Here is a 25,090-nt window from a genome sequence, read left to right as displayed (position 1 = left end):
CACTCCAGCAGCATACCCAGTGCATGTATGGGAAATGTTTGTGCTGCTTCAACAACAAAAACAACACAACAGTTGTGTCTACCATGCGCCTATATCCAGCAGCATTTTCCAGTAATTTTTCGAAAATAATTTATGCGTTTACAACAAAAACAACCAGCAGCAATTCATTAGGTTGTTATTAAATAAATACAAAAAATGTTGAAACAAATGCGGTTGGTTACAAAAGAAGGTGGCAACAACGACAAAATTGAACTGCCTTTCATATTCCCCAATAAAAAAACTGCAAATACTCATACAATTTCAATAATTTTCGCCTATCGATTTCGCACTGACTTTAACATATAGGCAACAAATTTACAAAATTTTTTAATATATATATAACGTAGTATTTTTTACATAAGATTTTACTGTTATAATCTCGTTTACTGAACGCAATCATTTACGTTGAATGTATGTATGTATTTATGTGAGTATGTGGTTTCTTTACAGCTTGGCACTAATAGTATTGATTTTCTTCTTTGTTTTGGTTTTTTTTGTTTTTTTGCTTCTTAAATTTTTCAGTTCGAAAAAATTATAAATTTACGCAAATACTTGGTTGTAATTGATTCTTGGATTGTTTTTCTTTGCTAGGCTAACAATTGGTTTTATTTAAATTTTTAATATATTTTTAGTTTTAGTATAGAATTTTTTTTTTAAAAATGCATCAAAAATTGTGTGTGTGAGTGCGTAAAAGTTTATACGTTTTGAAAAATGTCGATTTAATCTCATCATTTACTTTTAATTTGCATAAATCGCGTGTTTGCAGTGTAGCGCAGCCAATGATTCTTGTTTTTATTTTTGTTTTCAATTTTTATTTTTCACTTTTGGTTGCAGTCAATAGTCGCCGCTCATCATGTGTACATATATGTATGTACGTTGCTATAAAAATGCATAAGAATTCAATTGCTTCAGTAGTATTAGGAGTTTCTAATCCCTCTCGGATTTCGCTTCATCAGTTGTGCTGTGCTTCGGATTTCTTTTAATATGGTATGGGTGTGATTGCTCTAAGGGTCGGCAATTGTGATTATAGATGCTAAATTTCAATTATTTTGTTTTTAAATTTGCTGTGTGTGTTTGTGTTTGTTTTTTTTTCTTGCATTAATTTGCATTTGTAAAAGTTTAAGAAATTTATTTAAAATGTTCATCAATCAATTTTGTCTTTTTTTTTTGTTTCTTGCGCAATTGTTTGTATATAATTAATTCCCTCGTTTGTTTAGTTAAGAATTTCGACATAATTTGCCGGAAACAGTCCATAAGTTCCATCGGGTCCGAGCCCTTGCCACCAGCCTTCATCGATTTGATCGATATGCGTAATGATGTCGCCCGGATCGAAAGTAATCTCTGATTCGTCGGCTAGGAAGAAAAATGAGTATTAATTGTCTAAGTTTTACTAAAAGAATTTTAAAGAAAACTAATTTTGATTCTCAAATTCAATTATAAAAATAAAATTAAACTAAGTTCCTCTTGGACGCCGTAGACGAATGGATTTTTGCGTGACTACCATTCGGAGGTGTACGAGCTCAAATCTCCAAGCATGAAACATCAAATAATAGAAATAGTTTTTTCCAACAGAGATCAGCCCTCGGCAAACAATGGCAAATCTCCGAGTGTATTTCTGCCATGAAAAAACAACCATCTGCCCTTCGGCGGCGACATAAAACTAAAGGTCACAACATTTGTGGAACAATATCATATAACAGGTTACTAAAAAAGGTCTACTAAAAACAAACAACATGCGAGGGGTACCTTTTATATGTCGGGATTAGAGAACAAAAACAAATTTTAACCATCGAAAATCACTTTATTGTTTTTCAAAATATTCTCCATGAAGATCTATACACTTTTGCATGCGTTTGAACCAATTGTCGAAGCACTTTTGCCACTCTGAATGAGGTACCTCCAAAACATGCATTCTGAATGCCGCAACCGCTTCTTCAGGTGTCGAAAAACGTTGACCTCTCAGTTTGTTTTTTACGTACGGGAATAAAAAGAAGTCATTCGGTGCCAAGTCAGGATTATACGGCGGATGACCCATTAATTCGATGTTTTGGGTGCTCAAAAATGCAGTTGTTTGAGCCGATGTGTGAGAGCTCGCATTGTCCTGGTGAAGAGTGATCCGTCTTTGGCGGTTAGTTTTCCTAATTTCTTGGAAGACAACTGGCAAACAAATGGTTGTGTACCACTCAGAATTTACTGTTCTGCGTTGTTCTAGTGGTACGGTTGCGACATGTCCAGTTTTTCCGAAAAAAACAGGCGACCATTTGCTCGGAAGTGCTTCGTGCGCGAACAACTTTTGTTGGATTTGGCTCATCTTGAAACACCCATACAGTCGACTGCTGTTTACTTTCGGGCTCATACGAGTAAATCCATGATTCATCACCTGTCACGATGTCATAGACGTGTTTCGAAACCCCGCGATCGTAGTTTTTGAGCATTTCCTTCGACCAATCGACACAAGCCTTTTTTTGAGCGATTGAGAAATTGTGTGGGATCCAACGCGAACAAATTTTTTTGACAGTCAAATGTTTATGCAATATTGAATGTATGCTGGCCCCACTAATGCCTAAGATTGTCTCAATCTCACGATAGGTCACATGACGATCTTGCAATATCAGTTCGCGCACAGCATCAATGGTTTTCGGAGCAACAACTGATTTTGGACGACCTTCACGAAATTCGTCTTGGAGTGAACTACGACCACGATTGAGTTCACCATACCATCAATAAACACTGGTCCTTGATGGAGCTTCATCGCCAAAAAAATGAATTAAGTTCATCCATGCAATGTTGCTGAGTTAATCCATGTCGAAAGTTGTAAAAAATAATCGCACAAAAATGTTCACGATTTAATTCCATTTTTGGACCGAGATGAATCTTTTAAGTTACTGTAAACAACACAAATAGCGATGGTATTTCAAAACGTTCTGAGTACCTAAAAGCCAAAAAATGTCAAACTTTGTGATACAGCTGTCAGTTGCCAGATTGCAACACCAGGGTTGCCAAATCCCGAAATATAAAAGGCGCCCCTCATATTAGCGACTCTCTTTCCACGTGCTCTTCTTGCGACCAGTAGAAAATCGTTCCCACGGCAGTTGGTTCTACAAAACCGGAACGACCCGGATTTATATCCAGCCAAGGGCTGTCACTTCAGCAACTTTCCCCGTATATGTATGGGGAATGTTTATGCTGCTAGAACAAAAACAACATCCAGTAGAGAGTCTCAGCAAAATAAAGAAAGAAATCATACTAGCGGGACCACTTTTTATACGCTCAGTAAAACTAACTCATTTAACACCATCCCGCTTTTTTTCCTTTCGAACTCAGTCAAAAGAGTGGGTCAACTTAGGTAGGGATTAATAAGATTGCTATAACAACAGCAAGATCAGACCTTTTGCACCATACACAACAACCATAATCCGCTTGACAGACATGAAGGGTATGCATAGTCACGCAGTGATTTCATCCGTCATCAACAATTAATCCCTACAAGCATAATTACTACAGAACTCGACTCGATCCTGTTTCGACAGACAACTGCCCAGCAAGAAGCGAAAATATCACCACAACACCGCTCAACCTTCCGTCTGCCCTACATATCTTTTACATCTAACACCAAAGGCGCTACGAACCCAATCAGGGGTGAACATGAGCTTCTGGCAAAAAGGCTACTACTAAAGTCCAAAGCCGCAACAAGGCAAAGATATGTTGCTAGCGACATTTAAAGCAATTGGCTGGCCGGTTCTGAACTATGTTGCATTCGTCGGCTCGCCTGGAACTGTGATTTGCAGCGGACTAAGCTTTAGAGATGCCAAAATACTGCAATGAGCACAGCCACGGGATGCCTCCTGATGTTGCCCCTACAACACCTACGAAATGAGAAACTAATGCTTCCCGTCAAGGAGCACAATCAAATTCTCAGCAAACAGTTTCTGCTTGGATGCTACCGTAGGTTTTACCCCTGTAGACACCTGCTAGAACCTGAGCCGCCTCCCAGGCACGTCAGAAGGCATCTCTTCAACTATTCCGACGAGTTCCAAGACAAAAAGAGCCGACAACTTCTTGACCGGACAGTGTTTAGACATACGCTCAATGACATTCATCGGGAAACTCTACCACTAAGGACTGCCACTCCAGCAGCATTCCCTAAATATTTATGGGGATTGTTTATGCTGTTACAACAACAACAACGCAAAACGAAATGTGCTTTCTGGAGTTTAAACGTAAGGAGTAAGATCTAAAAAGTAAAAACCAGTCAAATAGGGGAACATATTTTTTGGAATGTCGGTTTCTATCTTGAATAAGTAACATAATTTGAAAGTGCAGAACATAATTTTGAAAGTGTTAAGCGGAGCTTCAGGTGTATTGTAGGCGCACTAGGTAGGATTTCCTCCTGCTATAGTACAAAAAAGACCTCCATAACAATTTATTAGCTTAGACAAGCCTCAGAGTTGATTGGGTACGGGTACCCATAATTTCATCCAACTTTCTTAAATAGACGAAATCATATTTATTTATTTTCAACCACAAGTGAAGAATTTTGAGGTCTGCTGTCACTACCCCATAGTTTAATCCTCCAAGAAATCTTAGCTGCTGATTAACGAGGCTTTTCTAATTTCTTATAGTCTGGGAGCCAGGGGTCGATTTTGGACTGCGTTTTTATACCGTTAAATTCTTGACTATACTTGTGATTTAGCTTTCATGAGTAACGAAAGTGAACGTTAGCTGGTGCACCCGCGGTGAGTGTGATTGTGGGAGGCTGCGAAACGTGTCGAAAAAAAATTTCTACCAACTCATTTTATACCGGCTGAAATTTTTTTTATGTATTGTTGACATTTAGTAGAATAAAACAAAAAGTCAGCTGCGCCGTAGAGGGGGGAAAATACGTCAGCTGAACAGGCGAACTTGTAAAATAAATTAAAAAGTAAATGATTGAAATTTTTTTACATAATTTTGGACACATGAAAATATGATAATCATGGTCAGCTGCGTTTATAGCGGTGGGAAGACCGTCAGCCGAAGCTAGAATGTATCATTGTGTTTATACATCTCGGCGGCGCGCGGAATTTTCAATGCTCGGCATGAAATGATGAGGTCAAAATGGCCCCTGGCTCCCGGACTATTACTTCTCGTAGTCGAGAAAAGATCGCAGCTTTCAACTAAATTTCTAAGTTAGGCATTGAAGAACTCAAACCCTACTTGAATAGGTTATGATGATTTTTGTTGTTATCGGAAATTATTTTGGAGTGGTATTTTGTGATAGCAAAGTTAAGGGGTTATACGCAGTTATGACTTTCAAAATCGATTTTTTTATTGCATTTTTGTAATGTACATATATTCAAAAGTATACGCACGAAATTTGAAGTAGATCTAAGCAATACTTTCGGAGTTATACCTAAATATGTAGAGATGCCTCGGCACGTTTTAAGGTAGGTATTGAAACTTTAAACGTGTTTTTTCAAAACGGCATTTTTCAAGTCGGTGTACACGATATCTCGAAAACGGCTTGTTTGATCGGTCAACCGTTTTAACTCAATCTTTAAAGATACATTTTCTAGTAATTAATCTTTCCTTTTGTTAATCTGATACTTATTTTCCATTTTATAATCAATTTACGGCCAAATTTTAACGTAAAAATCGAAATCATTTCTTTTAAAAGCCGAACGATTAATTACTAGATAATCTAATATATTAACAAAATTTGTTTAGTTTTTTGATTTCAGATAATCCAATCCTGAGTTACGATGTACACCGTAAATCGTATTTTTTTAAAGGAGGTTCCAGAAATCGCCTGCAGCGCGCTCTATAATCAACATTTTCATAAATAAAAAATTTTGTTAGGCTCTTGAAGGATGCTTTTATAACCGCCAAAAATTTTCAAATTAAAATATTCTGAAGTTTCTTCAGGATAAATTCTTGACAACCCGTCTTTTATTTGCTTCATAACTGCGTATAACCCCTTAAGATGTGATGTGTTGTTGTTTTAGCAGCTTTACTAAACTCTGTACAGATGGGTGTTCACCATAAATAGAAGGAGGAGCTCGGCCAAACCCCCAATAAAGAGTTTAAGTGCCAAATTTATATATATTTATCCACACAAATCTCATCACTAATGCAAGCAAGTGGCTCATTGTTGTTTGAAAGTCGGAGCAGTCTTCTGGGAACACTTCGCTCGGCCTAATACACCGAAGGAGGTGCTATAAATTAGATTTTATATTGATTTACTAGTTGCCAAATCTCCAAATTGAAATCTCTAATGCATCCCCATGATACTCGGTTTTCGTATCAAAATTACTCGAATTTTACCAGACCAAGTAGTAATTATTATTTCAGCGAACTAACCACTAAAATATACATATACGCACCTGCTTGATAGTCATATAAAGCTCTTGCTTTCAGTCCTACATCACCCAGTGACTCCTGACAAATGAAGTCATCTTCATTGACCAAATCAGTCACTGTAATAGAAAGAATTAATCAAAATTTTCCCCCAAGAACAATCAATTAAGGCCACATTCTTACAATCATTTCTATCCAACGCGCTGCTAATACCATTCTTGACCGACTGCGGTTGTTGCACCGTTACCGACACCTTTGTGCGTACCACCTCCTCCTCTTCCAACTCCTCGCCTTCATCATCTTGATCCTGATACACGGCCGTATCGGTCGCATTCGAAGATGAAGTCTCTGGCGATTGTAGTGAATTCGATTTGCTATGTGGCGAGCGTTTTATGGTGGAATATTGTTCTTCATTTTCGGCAGCGTAATCATCGGCGGCCGAGGGCACATCATCATTATTGGCAATGGCGGTGATTTCCGGCTTGACCGGTTGCTCCACCTCCTCCTCCAGTGCATTTGTCGCCAACGCAGGTGCCACCGCGGCTGCTGCAAAAGGTTCAATAATTTGCGTTGGAGTCAGTGTGTGTGTGGGCACAGTGACTGTGGCCGGCGAAGGCGCACGTTGTGTAATGGTATGCACAACTGGTGACTGCTGTTGCTGTTGATTGCCATTATTGGTGAAGGAAATATCCTCGAATTTCGAAAGCGCGACTCGACCGGGTGTAGGTGAGGGTTTGCGTGGTTCCGGTTCGCTTGGCTGTGGCTGATTAAAGGCATTAATACGTTGCGCTATGGATGTGCGCGCAGGTTTGGCAGGTGGTGCGGTGTTTAATCTTGAAATGCAGAAAAAAACTATTAATAATTGGAAAACAAAAATAAATAATGAAGAAAACTTACTTTGTTTGCAACTGGCCTTGACTGGTATTTTGGGTAAAAATTGCTTTGGCTGCAATGACACGCGAACCAATCAGCTCACGCGCTTCTTGATTGCGCTGCTGGCGCATACGTTCTGCTTCAGTCAGGCCGGCGGAGAAATTGCTGGCGACAGTTTTCTCAGGACTAAGTGGCTGTGGAGAGCTGGAATGACAAAATGTGGTGCAAATTTAAGTTAACTTTTGTTATATAAAAATGTTTTTAATTTATTTTTGTATTACGTCTTAATCGGTACGTGCGCGGGCTGCAGTTTGGACACGCTAATCACTTTCTTTTCGCGTTCCAAATGCTCCTTCTCCTCGCGTGCGCGCTGCTCCTGTTCGAGTTTAAGCAGCTGTTGTCGCTTCGTTTCCTTCTCGGCGGCAATACGTCGTTTCTCCTCTTCCTCTTCCTTCTTCCAAAAGTCCTGCATCACGCTCGGATTCAGCTCCTTCGTGGGTATGACTCGCGTGTAATTTGTGCCTACCGGTGTCTTCTGCTCATCTTGCACGCCGCGTGGCTCCTTAAAGCTATACGTAGAGCTGACGGCGCTTAGTTTCTTCACCAAGCGCTCCAAATCGATATCGTCCTCATTGCGGGCATTTATTGTCAAATGAGCGCCGGATATTAACTTCGCGACGTCGTGTATGTGATTGGCACAAGTGCCTTTGCGTAACACTGGAGCACCTTCCCCCTGCGCATCGCAATATACACACAACAACAGTTAAATATTATTGAAGTAAGAACGGACAAAATTATTGGAGAAAGAAGATTAAAATGTTTATTTATGAATTGTTTGTGCGCGTATATTACAACGCCAAGTGTCGTCAATAAGATATGAGAATAGGCGTAAATAAAGTATTGGAAAAGATAAGCCTTATCTTGGACGGCGTCTTTGGTGCTTGCAAAGTAAATTTATGGCGTGCCGTGACACAGCGTAGGCACCGGACTGGGCATATTTTTTTAACTTTAAATGAGCAATATCAGCAATACTATGGGGGAATTCTGTTGTTTGCGTAGCGACTGATGGCGCGATGATGGATTTTTATAGAGCTCAATGGAACGGAACAGAAATTAATAACCAATTATCCCAAATCCCTAGAACTCTACAAGGTAGTTGGTGCAAGAGTAGCTATCTTCTCAGACAGTCAAGCAGCTATTAAGGCCTTAGACTCCAACTGCATTTCATCCAGACTGGTCGTACAGTGTAGAGAGGAGCTGAAACTGCTCAGCCATTGGCTTGAAATTACCCTGATATGGGTTCCCGGTCATAGGAACATACGAGGCAATGAGATAGCGGATGAGCTAGCAAGAAAGGGCTCAACACTAGACATAGCAGAGGCGGTGGCAGTTTCCACCCCACTGAACACACTAAAAGCATCTATTGCTTCACACTATCATGCTTTAGCCGAAAGAAGATGGAAGCAAATACCTACATGTATTACAACAAAAACACATGGCCGTCATACAAAATCCAAAGGACGAATGACCTGCTAGGATGTTCTCGGCCAAACATTTCACGGATTACTGCAACCCTTACAGGACATTGGAAAGTAGGGGATCATGCAGCTAGACTCAATCTACCCTTCAATCCTATCTGTAGAAGCTGTCAAGCGGAAGGGGCGAAGGAAAGTCTGTTCCACTATTTATGTGAATGTCCGGGACTAGCCAGGGCACGACTCCGATCCTTCGGTAAGCCTTTCCTACAGCAAATTAAGGAGATCTCAGTCATCGAGATAAAGGTTTTGCTCCTATACTTGGACCTCACTAAATGGATCTGACTGAAACAACAAAAAACAAAAAAACAAAAAAAAAAAAAAAAAAAAAAAAAAACAACAACAACAACTCATCATTTCACGAGATAGTGGTATTAAAACGGTGCTGGTCACTAATTAGGAGCATTTCAGCTAAGAAATGTTCAACCACCTCAACAACAACAACAACAACAACATCCCAATAACTGGCTCAGTGTTCGAGATATCGAAATTCAAAAAGTAATTTAAAAAATTTAGGGAAAATATTACATTTTTTTATTTCGAATTTTATGTAGCTAAATATTATAACGCTGAACTTAGAAACAATGCAATGCATATCTACATCGGAAATCTGTAGGTAGCAGCACTTTTTTGTACTCATCTTCAGATGGCGTCGCAGTGGATTTTCAAATAGATAAGTGTGAATTGCTTAAAATGCTTCAAAAAAGAAATAATAACCCCTGCCGGCTAGGGGTTACAATATACCCGAAGTAAGACGTTCTTGTCGTAAAAGGCGACTAAAATCCAAGCATCCACTCGCGCTACTCAAAAAGGCCAAAGCCCTGCCATTCTCTTGCGTGGAAGTCAGTAGAGGTTATACTTATCATATCAATAACCGACGTTGCCTACCCTGGCGTTTTGTGGATTTAAAATCCTAACTAAATCCCTTTCTAAGTTAAAAAAAAATAGAAGTAAAATGAGGGTCTTTCAAAAGTGGCGCCTAGCTGTCAGTAGTGAATAATTCCTAGACAGCACCTTTTTTCTTATGTCATCTTTGACATCTGTCAAGTGGAAAGATGTACAGCCGTTCGGACAGCAGTCAGTTCTACGTTACCGGAAAAGACCCAGATTTTATATTCGGCCAAGCACCGTCTCCAGCAGCATTCCCCGTATATGTATGAGGTATGCTTTTGCTGCTACAGATTAGATTTAGATTTAGATTTATTTCGACCTCATGGTCTTTTGTGCCCTCTACTCATCATAGAACCTCATCCAGACCCAGTTCCCTTATTGAACTTAAGATAAAACTGGGTTGGACTGAACTTATGTGCCTTTCTTCCAGCTGGAAATGGCCGCGATGTCTCAATCTTCCAGGCGATATTGCGCTGCATTGAAGTATCCTCAGATTGGGAGCGTTTATCGCGTTACGTTTATCTCTGCAGCCAGACAACCCGCTTTGTAGATGCTTGGAAAACTACCCATCCGCACAGAGTACTTAGTTCTGGGGCCATATACTCCAGCGCCTATAGCTTCTGGTGTCTTCGAGCCATCTGTGTACGAGTGCAGGGTACACTTTTGGAGTTTACTTTCAAATGCAGGTGTAATCCAGTTTACCTTGTCGTCCACTTCAATTCTGAACCTCTTTTCGAATTGGATGACTTTAATGGTATCATCTCTGGGTAGCTGGGTAAGTGGGAGCTGCAGAGTCAGCAATTTCGTATGCTGCTACAACAAAAGATTTACAGTTTTACATACTAGAAAAACGCGTTAAAATTATTGAAACGTATTATCAAAATGGTCGAGCTTTAAGACCAACATAGCAGCGTTCCCACGACAATATGTTATTCGTAACCGAAACGACCCGGATTTATATACGGCCAAGCACTGTCACTTCAGCAGCATTCACCGTATATGTAGGGGGAATTTTTATGCTGCTATAACAAGCAACATAGCAACAAAATTCGTGACTTTTTGGCTGGAAGTAATCGTCCGTATAAGTCGACAATTCAAAGGTTGGTGATAAAATTAAATTTAAAATTAATTCTGTCGAAGATAGAAAAAGGACTGGCAGACCAAAAACTGGATGTTCTATTGAGAATATTGCAGCTGTAACCCAAAGTGCTGCTAAACAACCTTCAACATCGATAGCTCGACGTTCTCAACAATTAGGCATTCATGAATCGACTGTTTGGCGGATTTCACCAGTAGACGAGCGCATGGTGAACATTAAAGTTGACATTTCTCACATATTATTGTTAACCCTTTGCGCTCGAGTGGCGACTCTCACTCGCCACGATGTTTCATGGAGCAACTCGAACGGCGCGTGAGAGGAGACAGAGTTTGTTTAGACTAGATTTCTTTATATCCAGTTCATAGAAGCTCACTATTGGTTTATGAATAAGTCCCACAGTTGTTTATGTCTTTTCATAGGAAGTTTAAAGTATACTGTATATACTGTTTTTCCCCTATTTTCTAAAAATGCTTTGTAGGGTGGTCACAAAATCGAAATTTTTTTTCTTCACTCATCTTATAGTAAATCATTTCAAGAATGTTGTGTCAAAATTTTAAGTGGATCGGAGCAGAACTCTCAAAGTTATAGCCTTTGTAGGCACTCTACCTCGAATGCGGAGCATCGATAATTTTTCAGAGTCATTTTTTCAAACGCATTACGTCATACTTTAACTGAAAAATTCGACTTTTTTAGTTTCAGATGATTCTACGACGAATGCCGATTGGCACCGCAGAGCACCTCTCGAAAAACATATCTCCAAAAAAACTCTGTCATGGGCTTATTTGTCAATATTTTATTATTAATATTTTTTAAAAACTTATTGAAAAGATGTACAATAACATGCAACTGATTTTATTAAAGTATCTTAAGCCATATTTCTGTAAAAAATTAAAAAAAAAAAAGTGTTTTTTTTTAGCGCTAAACCCTACCACCCCCTTAAAATATAACGTTTTCGTATGATAATCTGTATATAAATTCATTGCATGCTACCTATAAGGCACTCGTAATGTATGCGCAAAATCGTCTCGAGTTGCTGCTCCACCCGAACGAAAAAGTCGTCGAGTGCAAAGGGTTAAGTGCCGTGTTTTCAATAAAAAATAGTGAAACCTGATAGCATCCAAATTTTTAAGTTTTTTTTTTATTTTAGAACAACATCTAGGCGCGTCTTTTCAAAGGTCCTTAATTATATCAGTTGTTTTTTTTTATTTACTTTTATACCTCAAAAGTGTAATTTTCGACCGCCATAAAATATCTTCCATCCTTACTAACCTGCCAATTGATGAGTAGAAACTTTTTCAATCCCGTCTTCGGATCTTCGATTCGCACAAAGGCGTACATAATTTTACCGCTATTCAGATCCTCGCATAGCTCTTCCAGCCCACCCTCTCCACTGCCCACGACCTTCAGTTCATTCGTTTGACCTTCGTAGCCATAAAGTGACCTGGGTAGTAATAAAAAAAGTATATGTATTATTATGATTGCAGTGAAAAAAATACATGTATGTATGTATGTATGTGTTTGTAAGTGCATATGTATGTATGTATATACAAATTAAGTATGTGAGCGTATAAAATCAGTAAAAAAGGCAATTTTATTTTAAACGAGAAAGCAAAATGCTCAATGACAGGCACCATTCAAAGGGCATAAGGCATTGGGTACCAAGATGGCTTAATTGTGGCATAATTAAATTTTGTGCAGTTACTTTGTTGCAGTTAACTTGCTTATGAACATACATATATATATGTATGTATATGTATGTATATGTATGTATATGTATGTATGTATGTAGCATTGGAAAATACGAAATAGTGCTTGTTGGAGCTAATGAAAAAAGGAGGACGTAGAAACATTAAAGCGGTTGAGAAAAAGTGCACAGACAATTTCAAATTCACAACTGAACAGTTAGGAGAGTTAATTAAAACTCGCCTGACTTTCACATGACATACATACACACATGCATACATACCATACATGCCCACATATGAAAAAGTGTATTGCATATGCATGTTATATATGCCCGTGTGTTTGTATGTATCTAAAAAAGCATACAAACACTTAAAGCGCTACACTTCCATGCAGAAAATAAAGAGGAGCTTGCACTTGTGCGCAACTCCAGTCGTTAGCAAGTTTACCGCTGTTGCAACTTGGGGGTCATTTAGTAGACATTGTCACAAGTTATACTTTTATTTCATTGTGCCAGATAGTTAGTTCCAGTGAGAGATTTTTTTCACACATTTCAAATGAGATTCGCACTGCGGTTAGTCATTCAGAAAACTAGAAACTCTAATTAGAATAAAGTATAATAAACCAGATACCTATAAATTTCAACTAAAATAGAAAATAAAATAAAATATAAAATAAATCAAAATGTGAGCTCTTTAAATTAGTGCAACTACACGGAAAACTCAAGCCACAGATCGTGCTTTGGTTGCACAATGTGGTGGTGGTTCTGCAAATTGGCTGCATATTTTGACATCACTGCAGACACCTGCTTGAGCCTGAGCCGCCTCCCAGGCACGTCAGGAGACACCTCTTAGACTACGCTGACGAAATCCAGGACAAAACTGACCGCAACCTACTGGACCGGACAGTATTTAGACAGTCAATAAACGACATCCACCGGGAGACCGTCACCATCTTCATGAACTCCCGTCCTGTGAATGCCGTAATCGGAGTCCAACAACCACCTATTGCAGACGAAGAGCTCCAGCTTCCCCGTGAGACTCGTGTAACACTGGCACAACTACGTTCTGGATACTGTAGCAGGTTAAACTCCTACATACCCAGAATCGACCCCGACATACCAAACACATGTCCGGCATGTGAAGGTACCCCGCACGACACTAACCACCTCTTCACATGCCCCTTAAAACCGACTCATCTAACACCCCTCTCCCTCTGGACCCAACCCGTCGAAACAGCATGTTTCCTGGCCCTACCCCTAGATGAGCTAGACGAAGATGACCGGTGATATACCTACACTGACAGGGCTACCAATGCTGTTAAAACAACAACAAGATTGGCCGCTGCAGGCAATCTCTCAAGGGACATGAGAGCATTTTTAGGCAATTAACAACGTATTTCTCTGAACTTCGGAAACTCTGAGTTTCGGAATTTCTCTGAACTCTCTATCCGCGAACTGGAGTTTGAGGGTGGTGCCATGCCAATCTTTCCAAATAGGCAATATTGGAACGAGGGGCAAATCTGCACCGAAGCTAGTACCTCTGTTTTCACTGACTGCTTCAAAATGGAATCGGGAGTCGAAGCAGGAATTTTCTCTAAATCAGCCAATTTATCTATTTCCTTACAATTGCGGAATACTCCTAGTGTTTTTCAGGCAGAAGTCTTTGCGATCCTGCAGGCATGAAAAATGCTTACGGAAAGTGGGTACGAGGGAAGTATTAACATTTTTCCGATAGTCAAGCTGCGATCAAGGCTCTGACGACGCCATGGTGCAGATCCAAATTGGTCAACTCCTGTAAGGAGGGTATCAAATCTCTTGGGTGTGCAGGTAACATTTCTCTGATCTGGACATAGAAATATAGAGGAAAATGAAATTGCTGATCCTCCTACCCGGTCATCGGCATCCCTTTAACTATAGGGAAATTGCGCAACTTATTTCTCAGGAAAGCGTAGAAAAGATGGAGCCCCATTTCTTCATGTGCTATTTCGAAAACCCTTTGTCCCCAGTACAATAAACGCAGGACTCAGAAAGTCCATTCAATTTCCAAACTCATAGCTGTGATTACCAATCATTAGATGATCGGAACACACGCGGAAAAGCTAGGTTTACCATTTAACCCTCATTGCAGAAGCTGTGGGGACCCTTCAGAGAAGGAGACTGTTGAGAACTTTCTCTGTAAATGTCCAGTTTTAGAAGCTAGACAAGTCAGGTCACTGGGTGCACCTTTTTTCGACAACCTGGGGCATTGCGCCAATTTAAATTCCATCGATCTTCTCCGTTACATCAACAGCTCTAGTTGGCTGCAGATATCTGCCTATTCGATGTCTCGTATTGGTATGAAAACGGGGCTTAAGTGCTACTTGGGTAGGGCCAGAGTGGTACTTCAACCATTTCACCTACGTACCGGAAGATTAACTGGCATTTAAAGTTCGCCTACCGGATACTGAGTGCGAAGGCTTTTTGTAAAGGCATTTTCTTAGTTTTTGGAGTTCGGAAAAATGTACAACACAACTCAAGTTAAGTCGAATTCGTCGTATTATCATAATTGAAATTTCCATGTCCCTCATAGATATTCTAGCACAAGAGCGCAAACGGAGATGAGAGGCAAAAAACACAGGAATCCCAGTACCACGTTTCTCCGATATTAGAGTTCAAACGCTCACACTTTGGCAGGCAAGATGGAACTCTGAACGATATGGTATATGGGCAGCGAGACTAATACCCGACCTAAAAAAGTGGGTAGAGAGAAAGCACGGTGAGGTTAACTATTACCTCACACAGTTTTTGTCCGGACATGGGTCCTTTCGCAAGTATTTGTGGCGAATGGGAAAAGTGAGCCAACCAAACTGCATATATGGAGATACTGAATATGATAATGAGGAGCACACCTTCTTTAAATGCGAGAGGTGAAACGTAGAGATAACAGGTCTGCAACGAGCTATTGGTGTATTTACACCTTAAGAAATTATCGAGAAAATGATGACAGACGAAGAAAAATGGAATGCCGTCAAAAATTTTGTGGAGGATATTATCCGAAAAAAGAAGCGCGAAATGGAAAGTTATACTAAAGAGCATTGAGCATAGGTTTCTCAGAACAGGCGACCCTGGACGCAGGGTGAGTAAGTAAGTGTCCTTCTTAGGACGCCGTCTTGGCCCTCTACCTCGAAGCAATGCGGAAGCAGTCCCGGGGTGGAGGGAAAAATCCAAGAGAAGAGGAGGGATATTTTTAGTGGAATCACCACACACGTAGTAGCGACGGTTACTACAGGGTTGGCCATATTAAACTGACCCATTGAGTAACCCTATAACTTTTTACTGTAATTTCAGATCAGCTAATGACATACCGCGTTGGAAGCGTCAGTCGAAGGAGATTTATACCATGAAACAGTACACCCCAATAGAACGCGCTGAAATTGTTCAGCTGTACATTCAAAATTCCTTCTCGATTGTAAAAACGCAACGTGCGTGGAGAAAAAAAAATAAAGTGAAAAGTGCGCCGTCAAAGAACGCAATCAAGCAAATGCACAAAAGATTTTTGTCTTCCGGCACTGTGGCTAATACTCGACGTCCAAATAAAAAGCGGCCAAGACGATCTAACTAAAATATCGCGGCCGTACGAGCCAGTATCGAGTCATCGCCGCGAACGTCAGGTAATCGTCGTTCTGCTCAGTTGGACATCCCTCGGACCACTCTACGACGTATCATTCGTTTAGATTTGGGGATATTCCCGTACAAAATACAACTAAATCAACAACTGTTGCCGGCCGACAAGCCTCGTCGCTTGGAGTATGCCAATTTTGTCGTCCGAATGGTCCAAACTGATGAGGATTTTTGGCATCAAATCATTATGAGTGATGAGGCCCATTTCTCCTTGAACGGAACCGTAAATAAGCAAAATTGCCGTTTCTACGCCACTGAAAACCCTCAAATTATTGAAGAGGTACCTCTCCACGACCAAAAAGTTACAGTCTGGTGTGGCATTTGCGCTGATATGGTCATTGGGCCGTTCTTCTTTGAAAATGGTCAACACCAACCATTGACCGTCAATCAAGAGCGTTATCGGGCCATGATAACCGATTTTGTGATGCCGATTGTTCGTGAAAATGGTATGGAGCACTTCTGGTTTCAGCAAGATGGCGCACCACCACACACAGCACGAGCCACCGTCAACTTATTGAAGACTTTGTTCCCTGGCCGTTTGATATCAAAAAGCGGCGATTTTGACTGGCCGCCACGATCACCGGATTTGACGCCACCGGACTTTTTTTCTTTGGGGCTATTTGAAATCTAAGGTTTACGTCAACAAGCCAAAGACACTAGGCGCACTTAAGGCCAATATCCGACGGGAAATAGCCGCCATATCGGCCGAGACGCTGGCCAAAACTATGGAAAACGCCGAACAACAGGCACATTACGCTATACGAGCTAAGGGCGACCACTTGCGCGATATCATATTCAAAAAGTGATGTAAACGAATCTCCTTGAACTAAATTAAATGTTTTTCACAATGAAACACAAAAAAATGTTTCTTTTTCCATATTTTTTTAATAATCACATGGGTCAGTTTAATATGGCCAACCCTGTATATGGTGCGAAGGCATTTTTAACCCAATCTCACCGCCAAAAAAAAAAAAAAAGAAAAATGTCCCGTTCCATCTGGTAAAAAATATTCAAGATTAAGATAAGAGTCTATCATGTAAAAAAAGTGAAAATGTTATGTTATCGCATAATGTTTAAGAATATAATATTACATTTTATCACAGGTTTCAGTTTTTTAAAAGAAAAATTTATTTATTTCGGGTTTAGTGGTTAACGAGAAATTAAACAAAAAAATAACATAACTCACCTTGGTTGCAATAATAACAAATTTTTAAAGTTCTGTACAAAATGTAATATAGTTATGCTGGTATGGCTTGTGACCACAGATATGAATGAAAGTCGAGTGTTCTCAATGGTAGGTGGCTGGAAAAACACTGTTTCTACTACTTTATGTTGACTTTGTTGTTGTAGCAGCATAAAAACATTCTCCGCAATTAGAGGATGCTACAGGCCGTTTTAACAAGGTCGGCACGACTGTTTTGCGAACGTCATTATGTTGATCTCTCTTACTAGCTGCATATACATATTTCACAGCAGGAGTAATGTTATCCTCACAAAAGTGCATAGAAAGTGACTTTGGAAATAATTGGATGAACATTTTGAAAATCCTACAACTGTTGTCCTTGAAGTAATCTAGCGGTGAAACCAAGACACAGGCAACAGGAGAGAGACATTGATTATGGGGGAAAATGCTAAAAAGTAGAGGTTTTGTAAATGTAAGTACGTCTTCTTCGAGAAAAGTATATGTGCGAACAATAGTCGGTCCCAGAAATTTTGTGTTTAGAATTCTGCATGTATTTTTACTCCATGATAAATTAATAATAAAATATTTTTAAGACTGAACTTCCTTCACTGCAGATATGTGCGTCCACCTCTGTTTAACCGCCTTGATCATGTGACATTCAGACGTAAAATCCAAAATCTAGATGGATAAGCCGGCTCAATTCAGAGTCGATTCATTGGTTCATCATCGGAAATTCGAGCTTCCGAATGAAACATCCTCTCCGCTGCAGTTACGACCAACATTTCAATGAAATGGTCTTTAAAAAACAAAAGTAAAGGATGATAATAAAGATTGATATGATAATAAAGGTTACTAAACCGCAGCAATTTTATCTTTTTTTTTTTACTTTTGAAAAATGGATTTAATATCAAAAAGAAAAATAAGTCCTATCAAGGCGAATTCATTAAAGGTGGTAGCACTAGACCAACAACATTTTATACATTAGAATTAGAATGCCACGTCAAAGAAAAAAAGGAAGTGATTTATTTATTTAAAACAAATTGCCCACTTTCTCATTATTTTATTTATTTATAAAAAGCCTTTTGAATTTAAATTCATTCGAATTTTTTAATTTTGACATCTAAATGTATACAGCGAGAGAAAAAAACATAAATCAGCTGGTCTACTGCTACTGCGTTTCCACGGCAGTCGGTTCTACGTTACCGAAACGACCCGGATTTATATCCGGCCAAGGACTGTCACTTCAGCAGCATTCACCGTATGTAAGTATGGGGAATGTTTATGTTGCTGCATTTGTTGATTGTCAAAGCAAACTATTGGGAAAGTAGAAAACAAAGAATGAATTCGCCTTGTTTCATTCTGGGCTGACAGCCACATGGACACGGCGAAAGAAAAAAACAAATCAGCTAATTTACCGATACCACCTTTAATAGATTAGCCTTGACTGCTACCATCTTGAGTCATGCAAAGTCTATATTGACACTGGAATCTTAGCTTGAAAATAAGTAAATATTGTATATTCTGACCAATATATGAAAGTAGACTATTTCATCTAGGGCAAAGTGTATTACACAAAGTGGGGGGAGGCCAATAGTTAGATAAGCTAGACGAAGACGACTGGTAACTACATTGCACTGACAGGGTTTAGTAAGCTGCTACAACAACAACACAAAGTGGAGTAAGTATGTATTTGACGTATGCTTATTTGACAACATGAAAATAAACACTTTGTTTATTTGTGCACATTAACCGTTTGTGTTTCTTTTTTTTGTAACTGAGGTATCAAAAGCCACTTGCTTTTTAAGTAGATAAGTATGTATGTAGATACTTACATAGTATATATATATATATTATATATAATTGGCGCGTACACCCTTTTTGGGAGTTTGGCCGAGCTCCTCCACCCATTTGTGGTGTGCGTCTTGATGTTGTTTCACAAATGGAGGGACCTACAGTTTTAAGCCGACTCCGAACGGCAGATATTTTTATGAGGAGCTTTTTCATGGCAGAAATACACTTGGAGGTTTGCCATTGCCTGTCGAGGGGCGACCGCTATTAGAAAAATGTTTTTCTTAATTCTGGTGTTTCACCGAGATTCGAACCTACATTCTCTCTGCGGCCGCCGTGTACTTGTATATTAGTACTCTAAAATAGAGATAAACTATCCATTCACTTCCAACGGCATTATTTTTATTCTTCGTTTTAAATTTTACTATTTTCCAGTTGCAACATAAAATTGTTTGCTTAAAGAAAAGTAAAAAAAGGTTAAATTATTGACAAATATGCCAAGTGAGAGTACAGAAAAATTAAGAACGTTTCCACGACAGTCGGTTCTACGTTACCGAAACGACCCGGATTTATATCCGGCCAAGGACTGTCACTCCAGCAGCATTCACCGTATGTAAGTAAGGGGAATGTTTATGCTGCTACAACAACAACAACAACAGAAAAATTAAATGTCACATATTTGCTTCACTTTGTTTAATACACTTTGATCCAGAGGGCGTTCAGCTCAAAATTATCTACTACGAGGGGACAAAAATGAATTGCTTTGCAATTTTTAAAAATAACAAAATGTCAAAGTCACATAAGGGGCCTGGAGCATATCGAAACAGCGGCGTTTTTGAACGAAAAAAAAAAAAAAATCGAAGACAAGGTGAATCACCCAGGAGGTCCCTGACGAATTTGAGCGTTACTTAGGGCTTACATATATTGAGCTTTCCATTGCAAGTGCGGCATACGATGTAGCGTTAGATATAGCCAAAACTGTTACACAGCCAATAGACGGACACACACACACATGAACTTAAGACAATTCGTGTCTTCCCGTGGCGTCATCCATTCCCACAGAGCCAATGCAAATTTCTTAATAAATGCAGAAACACCGGCATATCTATACAAATACATGCAAATGTTGGACGTATACAAGTACATATGTACATATGCATTTACAGCATGTACACAAATGCCCCCACATACGTGTGTATGTATGCACATCATTATTTTTATAAGATTAGAAAGAGTTTAAGTCTTAACAATACAAATTAAAGCCGAGATATAAATGGTTGTTTATTACTTTTTACACCTTTCCGGTTTTTCTGGCATCTTTTAATATGTTTATGTGCAAATGTATGTACATGCTTATTATATATTTATCTTTGTTGACTCATGGAAATGCAAATATGTGGTTTAAATGCTTAGAAAAGCCTGACCGCAAAGTATGTTAATACAGGGTGGCTGATGAAAGCCGCTACCAAAAAAAAATTGAATAACTTTTTTTTCTTTTTAAGTTATCTGTTCCATTTTTGTTTTAATTTGCAGATTGATCTTTAAAATGTATTAAAATGGATAACTGGGACACGCAAACAAGAATTTGGATAGTCCGCCGCTATCACGCACTGGAGTCCGTAGTTTTGGTACAGAGAGAGTACAGGCGGATGTTTGGCGGCGATCCCCCGAGCAGATGGACCATAATGAGACTGGTGAATAATTTTGGTGAGCAAGGAACAGTCGCAAGAAGGCCTTATCATCGAAACCCACCAGTTCGGACGGAGGAAACGATCGCTGCTGTAGCTGCAGCTATACAAAGCAATCCAAGGGTTTCAACAAGAAGCTTATCTGCTCAACTTGGTGTCAGCCGCCAGTCTTTGCAAACAATAATGCACAAAGATTTAGACTTATTTCCCTACAAAATTCAAATGGTTAACAAACGGAATGCAGCAGACTTGCCGATTCGCTTGGAATTTTGCCAGAAGATCCTGCAAATGGTGGAAGAAGACCAAAACATGTTAAACTGCCTTTTCATGTCTGATGAGGCCCATTTCGATTTAAACGGCAATGTGAACAAACAAAATTGTCGAATATGGAGTACTTCTAACCCACAGATACTCCACGAGACGGAATTGCATCCTCTTCGCGTGACAGTGTGGTGTGCGGTTTCTTCACGCTGTATTGTCGGGCCTTATTTTTTTGAAGAAAATGGTCACACCGTTACGGTTACTGGAGACCGTTATTTGAAAATGCTGAAAGAATTTTTCTATCCAGAACTACGCCGAAAGAGAATTCCTTTCAACTCTGTGTGGTTTCAACAAGATGGGGCAACGTCTCACATAGCCCAGACTGTTATGACAGAGTTGCGACGAAAATTTCCCAATAAACTGATTTCAAGAAACTCCGAATTTCGTTGGCCCCCCAGGTCGCCTGATCTTACTGCACCTGACTTTTTCTTGTGGGGTTTATGTAAACAAGAAGTTTATAAAACAAAGCCAACAAATTTGGATGAACTAAAACAATCCATTCGGGCAACAATTGCGGCTATTCCTGTCGCAACTCTCAAAGCAGCAATGAACAACTTTTTACTAAGATGCCGCACTTGTGTCAACGAGCATGGAGGCCATTTAAATTCAATTATTTTTAAAACTAGTTAAGCTACATTTAATAAAATTTAATGACCTTCAACTTAAAAAAAAAATAAATGAATTCCATACATTAAAAAAATAGTTATTTGAGTTTCTTAATTTAGCAAAATTCATCAGCCACCCTGTATTTATATAACATTTAACAAGACATACATATGAATGATGTTGGCACTCTACCAAATGCATTGTAGCAATTTCAAAAGTGAATGGTTAACAGAAATATTTACAGTTAGTGAATTTATTACTAATATAGGTATTTGTATGTCAATAGCCTTGTTTGCACAAATTCCAAAGAAAAAATGTAAAAACTTAGAGAAATAAAAATATTTAACGGTTAACTTTACCAATTTGTGCTGCTCTTATCATCCAAAACATCTTTCCAGGCTGCTACGATTTGTGCGCGATGTTTCTCGAAGCTAATGGCCATATTACGGATTATAATTTAACCGTCACCGCAAACTGCAGCACTTCCGGCGTTGACTTCCCGTTCAAATAACTTTGCCTCTTGACTACGAGTCGACGTCGCCTCTTGCTTGCGTCTGATGTGGTTATTGTCCACTTTAATGCCGACGACCTTGAAAGACGGTTTTGGCACAGCGCCACGTACAGACCGGACTGGATTTGCGTCTCGCTTTGACTACGTTGGTACGTTGCTTACACTACAGCTCGTGCCTGCATATGTGACTAGACAACAACCTGCCTGATTTTTCCGAATTTCACACACTTTCCCTCAACACCTTTCCGTATAACATCTGCAACACAAACATCGACACCAGTCTTGCAACTAGTGAACAACTGCACAAATTTATAAGTGTGCGCTCTTGACGCACCTACAACCCCTACTCGTTTAGCTTTTACAACTGATTTAACTGAACAACTGATTTACGCACTCTGCACACCGACGAACCAACGCACCCACACGCTACTCTTGCTTGGTTATTTTTACACAAGTTAACGTGTTTATACGCCTGCCGCCGCCACACTAGACACTTATTAATTCCATGCAAGTGATTTTCTGATACTGCGTGCTGCCTGCTCCCTGCTGCCTGCTGCCTTCTACGTGGGTGCCAATGTTTCGATGTCTTCTTTAGCTTTGCTGCTGTTGCTGCTACTGCCTCTGCCACCACCCCTCTGGTTTACATATAAACACAGCAAGTTGCTTTTACTTTGCAGTCACAGTCGCCGTCACCGCTACTGCTTCTAGCTAGCGCTGCGCCTTTTTAGTGCTTTCAGAATTGATTTTTCGGCACGATGCACTGGAATTCTTCATTTGTATAATGCAGCACGTACAACACTTTCACACACTCTTATTGAAATTCTTTTGCATGAATTTATAAAGTACAATTTGTTATGTATATTTCATTACAAAAAAAAAACACTTTTTGCGAATTTCTATATGTATATAGTAAACTTTGCCTTTTGTTATTTACTGTAATTAAGTTTGCTCTCACTGCCTCTAACAGCGCTGCTGCTGGTTTTAAAATTCCGATTGGGTGAATTGGCAGAGCGACTCGGTCCAAAAGAATTTCTTATTAGCCGACAGGGTTGCATGCACATGTAACAGTGTTGACAAACGAAGCTATTTACAAATGTCATTTTTCAATAACTAATCCCACATCCACACCTTCTTTGGATTAATATAAGAAAAAACTGCGTTTTAACAGTTATATATATGCATATACTTATGGGCATTAAAAAAATATATGTATCTGCTTAAGGGGGTAGTATGGTTAATTCGGTGTAAAACAAGCATATTTTTCGAAATTTTTTTTGTCGACACAGTTGATTTATTCAAAATTTTAAAATTACTTCATTATAAAGTCATATTTAAAGAATATTGTGTGAAATTTTCATTGATTTTTATGAAGAAATGAGTTGGTGGCAGCGAATCTTCGCGGACGTCTCATAAAAAAGTTTTATTGCGGTGTCCCTCAGAACTCATTACTGGATCAACTAAAATCAAAAAACCAAATTGATTTCATCAGCTAATAAAGTTTCGCAGGTAACAACGTCGATTTTTTTTTTTTTTTTTTAATTTTGTAAAGCGCTTTGAAGTCAAAACACCGATTTTTCATAAAAAAAACTTGAAAACTTTGTTGTTTTAAAATATGACAAAATTTAAAAAAAAAAAAACTCGACGTCATAACCTCGTGAATAAAGTAAAGAAACCAAATTTGAAAAGAATCGGTGCAGTAGATATGAATCTACAGTGGACAGCGACCGTAAAAAAGGCAAGTGTGAGAAAAACGCGTTTAAAGATTTGTGAAGCGTGAAATCCGGTTGGAGAGGTAGATACTTAATCCTTTGTGTCTTTGTCAATTTTACTCTAATGCACTTCAAACTTTCACATAATAATCTTAAGATGTTATAGAATAATTAAAAAAAAAAAAAAAAATTAAAAAAAAAAAAATACCATACTACCCCCTTAACGAAAATATTAACATAGCTCCCTTAACATGAAAATGTATTTATTAATTTAACAACTCATTTGTCGGCTTTTGTATATTGACACAAGAAATTGATTTGTTAGAGGCATTTTGAAAAAGATATGCTAAGGCAGTAAGTACCTACATGGGAACCAGAAAAAAGATAAATTTTACTTTGTTGTTATCTAGAGAATTCAAGTAATAACATAACACACACCATTATTGTTCTTGCTTTGCTACTGTTACCCATGAGCCAATCAAAGAAGATCACGCATTCAAAGGAGGTATAAAGTAAATTTCTGGCCATGGCTCCTCGCTTTCGTTACCAAATTTGTTTGCTATCAATATATGTTTACAATTTATTATAGAATAAATAAAATTGGTTTCAAATTAATAAAAGGTGTTTATAAAATATTTTTGTAATTGAGGATCAACAACAGCACGACACGATTTGTCAATGCCAGAAAATTGAAAAATATGAATAAAATGTAAACAACACGAAAAACTTCACAAACGCAACGCACGAACCTTTTTTCAAAATCGATTACAAATACACGGTTGGCTGATTACGTGATCTGTAGTAATAAGTTCATAACTGCTACTTTATTAATAAGCCTTGGCGACCTTTAAAAGTATTAAAACACATCAAATACATTGTGATTCCTACGATAGAACGGCGCTGATGTATGAGAGACCGACAATATTTTCTCTTAGACTGATATTATTAAAGTTAGGAGGAGAATTTTCCAACAAACTTAGGAATGTGAAGGAAAACTTGACACTATCGTGATTATTATCCTCTACTTCTATTTATATAATAGCTCGCTCATTTTTAAACATGAAGCGGTTGTTCTGAAAAATAATACGAAGAAAATATGTCGAGAAATTTTTATTATTATTATTATTTATTAGAATAATATACAATATTACACTAACTTAATAACAA

The 25,090-nt window shown here is 38.8% G+C and overlaps 1 protein-coding gene across 1 annotated transcript; it reads right to left on the bottom strand.

Moving 5' to 3' along the window:
- Positions 1–372: 372 nt before the first annotated feature.
- LOC129240423 (drebrin-like protein) lies at positions 373–23,257 on the bottom strand. Its single transcript, XM_054876208.1, has 7 exons — positions 22,063–23,257; positions 12,043–12,214; positions 7,530–7,981; positions 7,273–7,452; positions 6,559–7,208; positions 6,402–6,494; positions 373–1,392 (listed from the first exon to the last, which is right to left on the bottom strand). Exons 1-7 carry the CDS (start codon positions 22,143–22,145, stop codon positions 1,253–1,255), a joined length of 1,770 nt encoding a protein of 589 aa, XP_054732183.1. The 5' UTR covers positions 22,146–23,257; the 3' UTR covers positions 373–1,252.
- Positions 23,258–25,090: the final 1,833 nt, after the last annotated feature.

The sequence above is a fragment of the Anastrepha obliqua genome, chromosome 3, assembly GCF_027943255.1.
Source record: "Anastrepha obliqua isolate idAnaObli1 chromosome 3, idAnaObli1_1.0, whole genome shotgun sequence".
Lineage (NCBI taxonomy): Eukaryota > Metazoa > Arthropoda > Insecta > Diptera > Tephritidae > Anastrepha > Anastrepha obliqua.
This window is presented reverse-complemented; position numbering and strand designations above follow the sequence as displayed.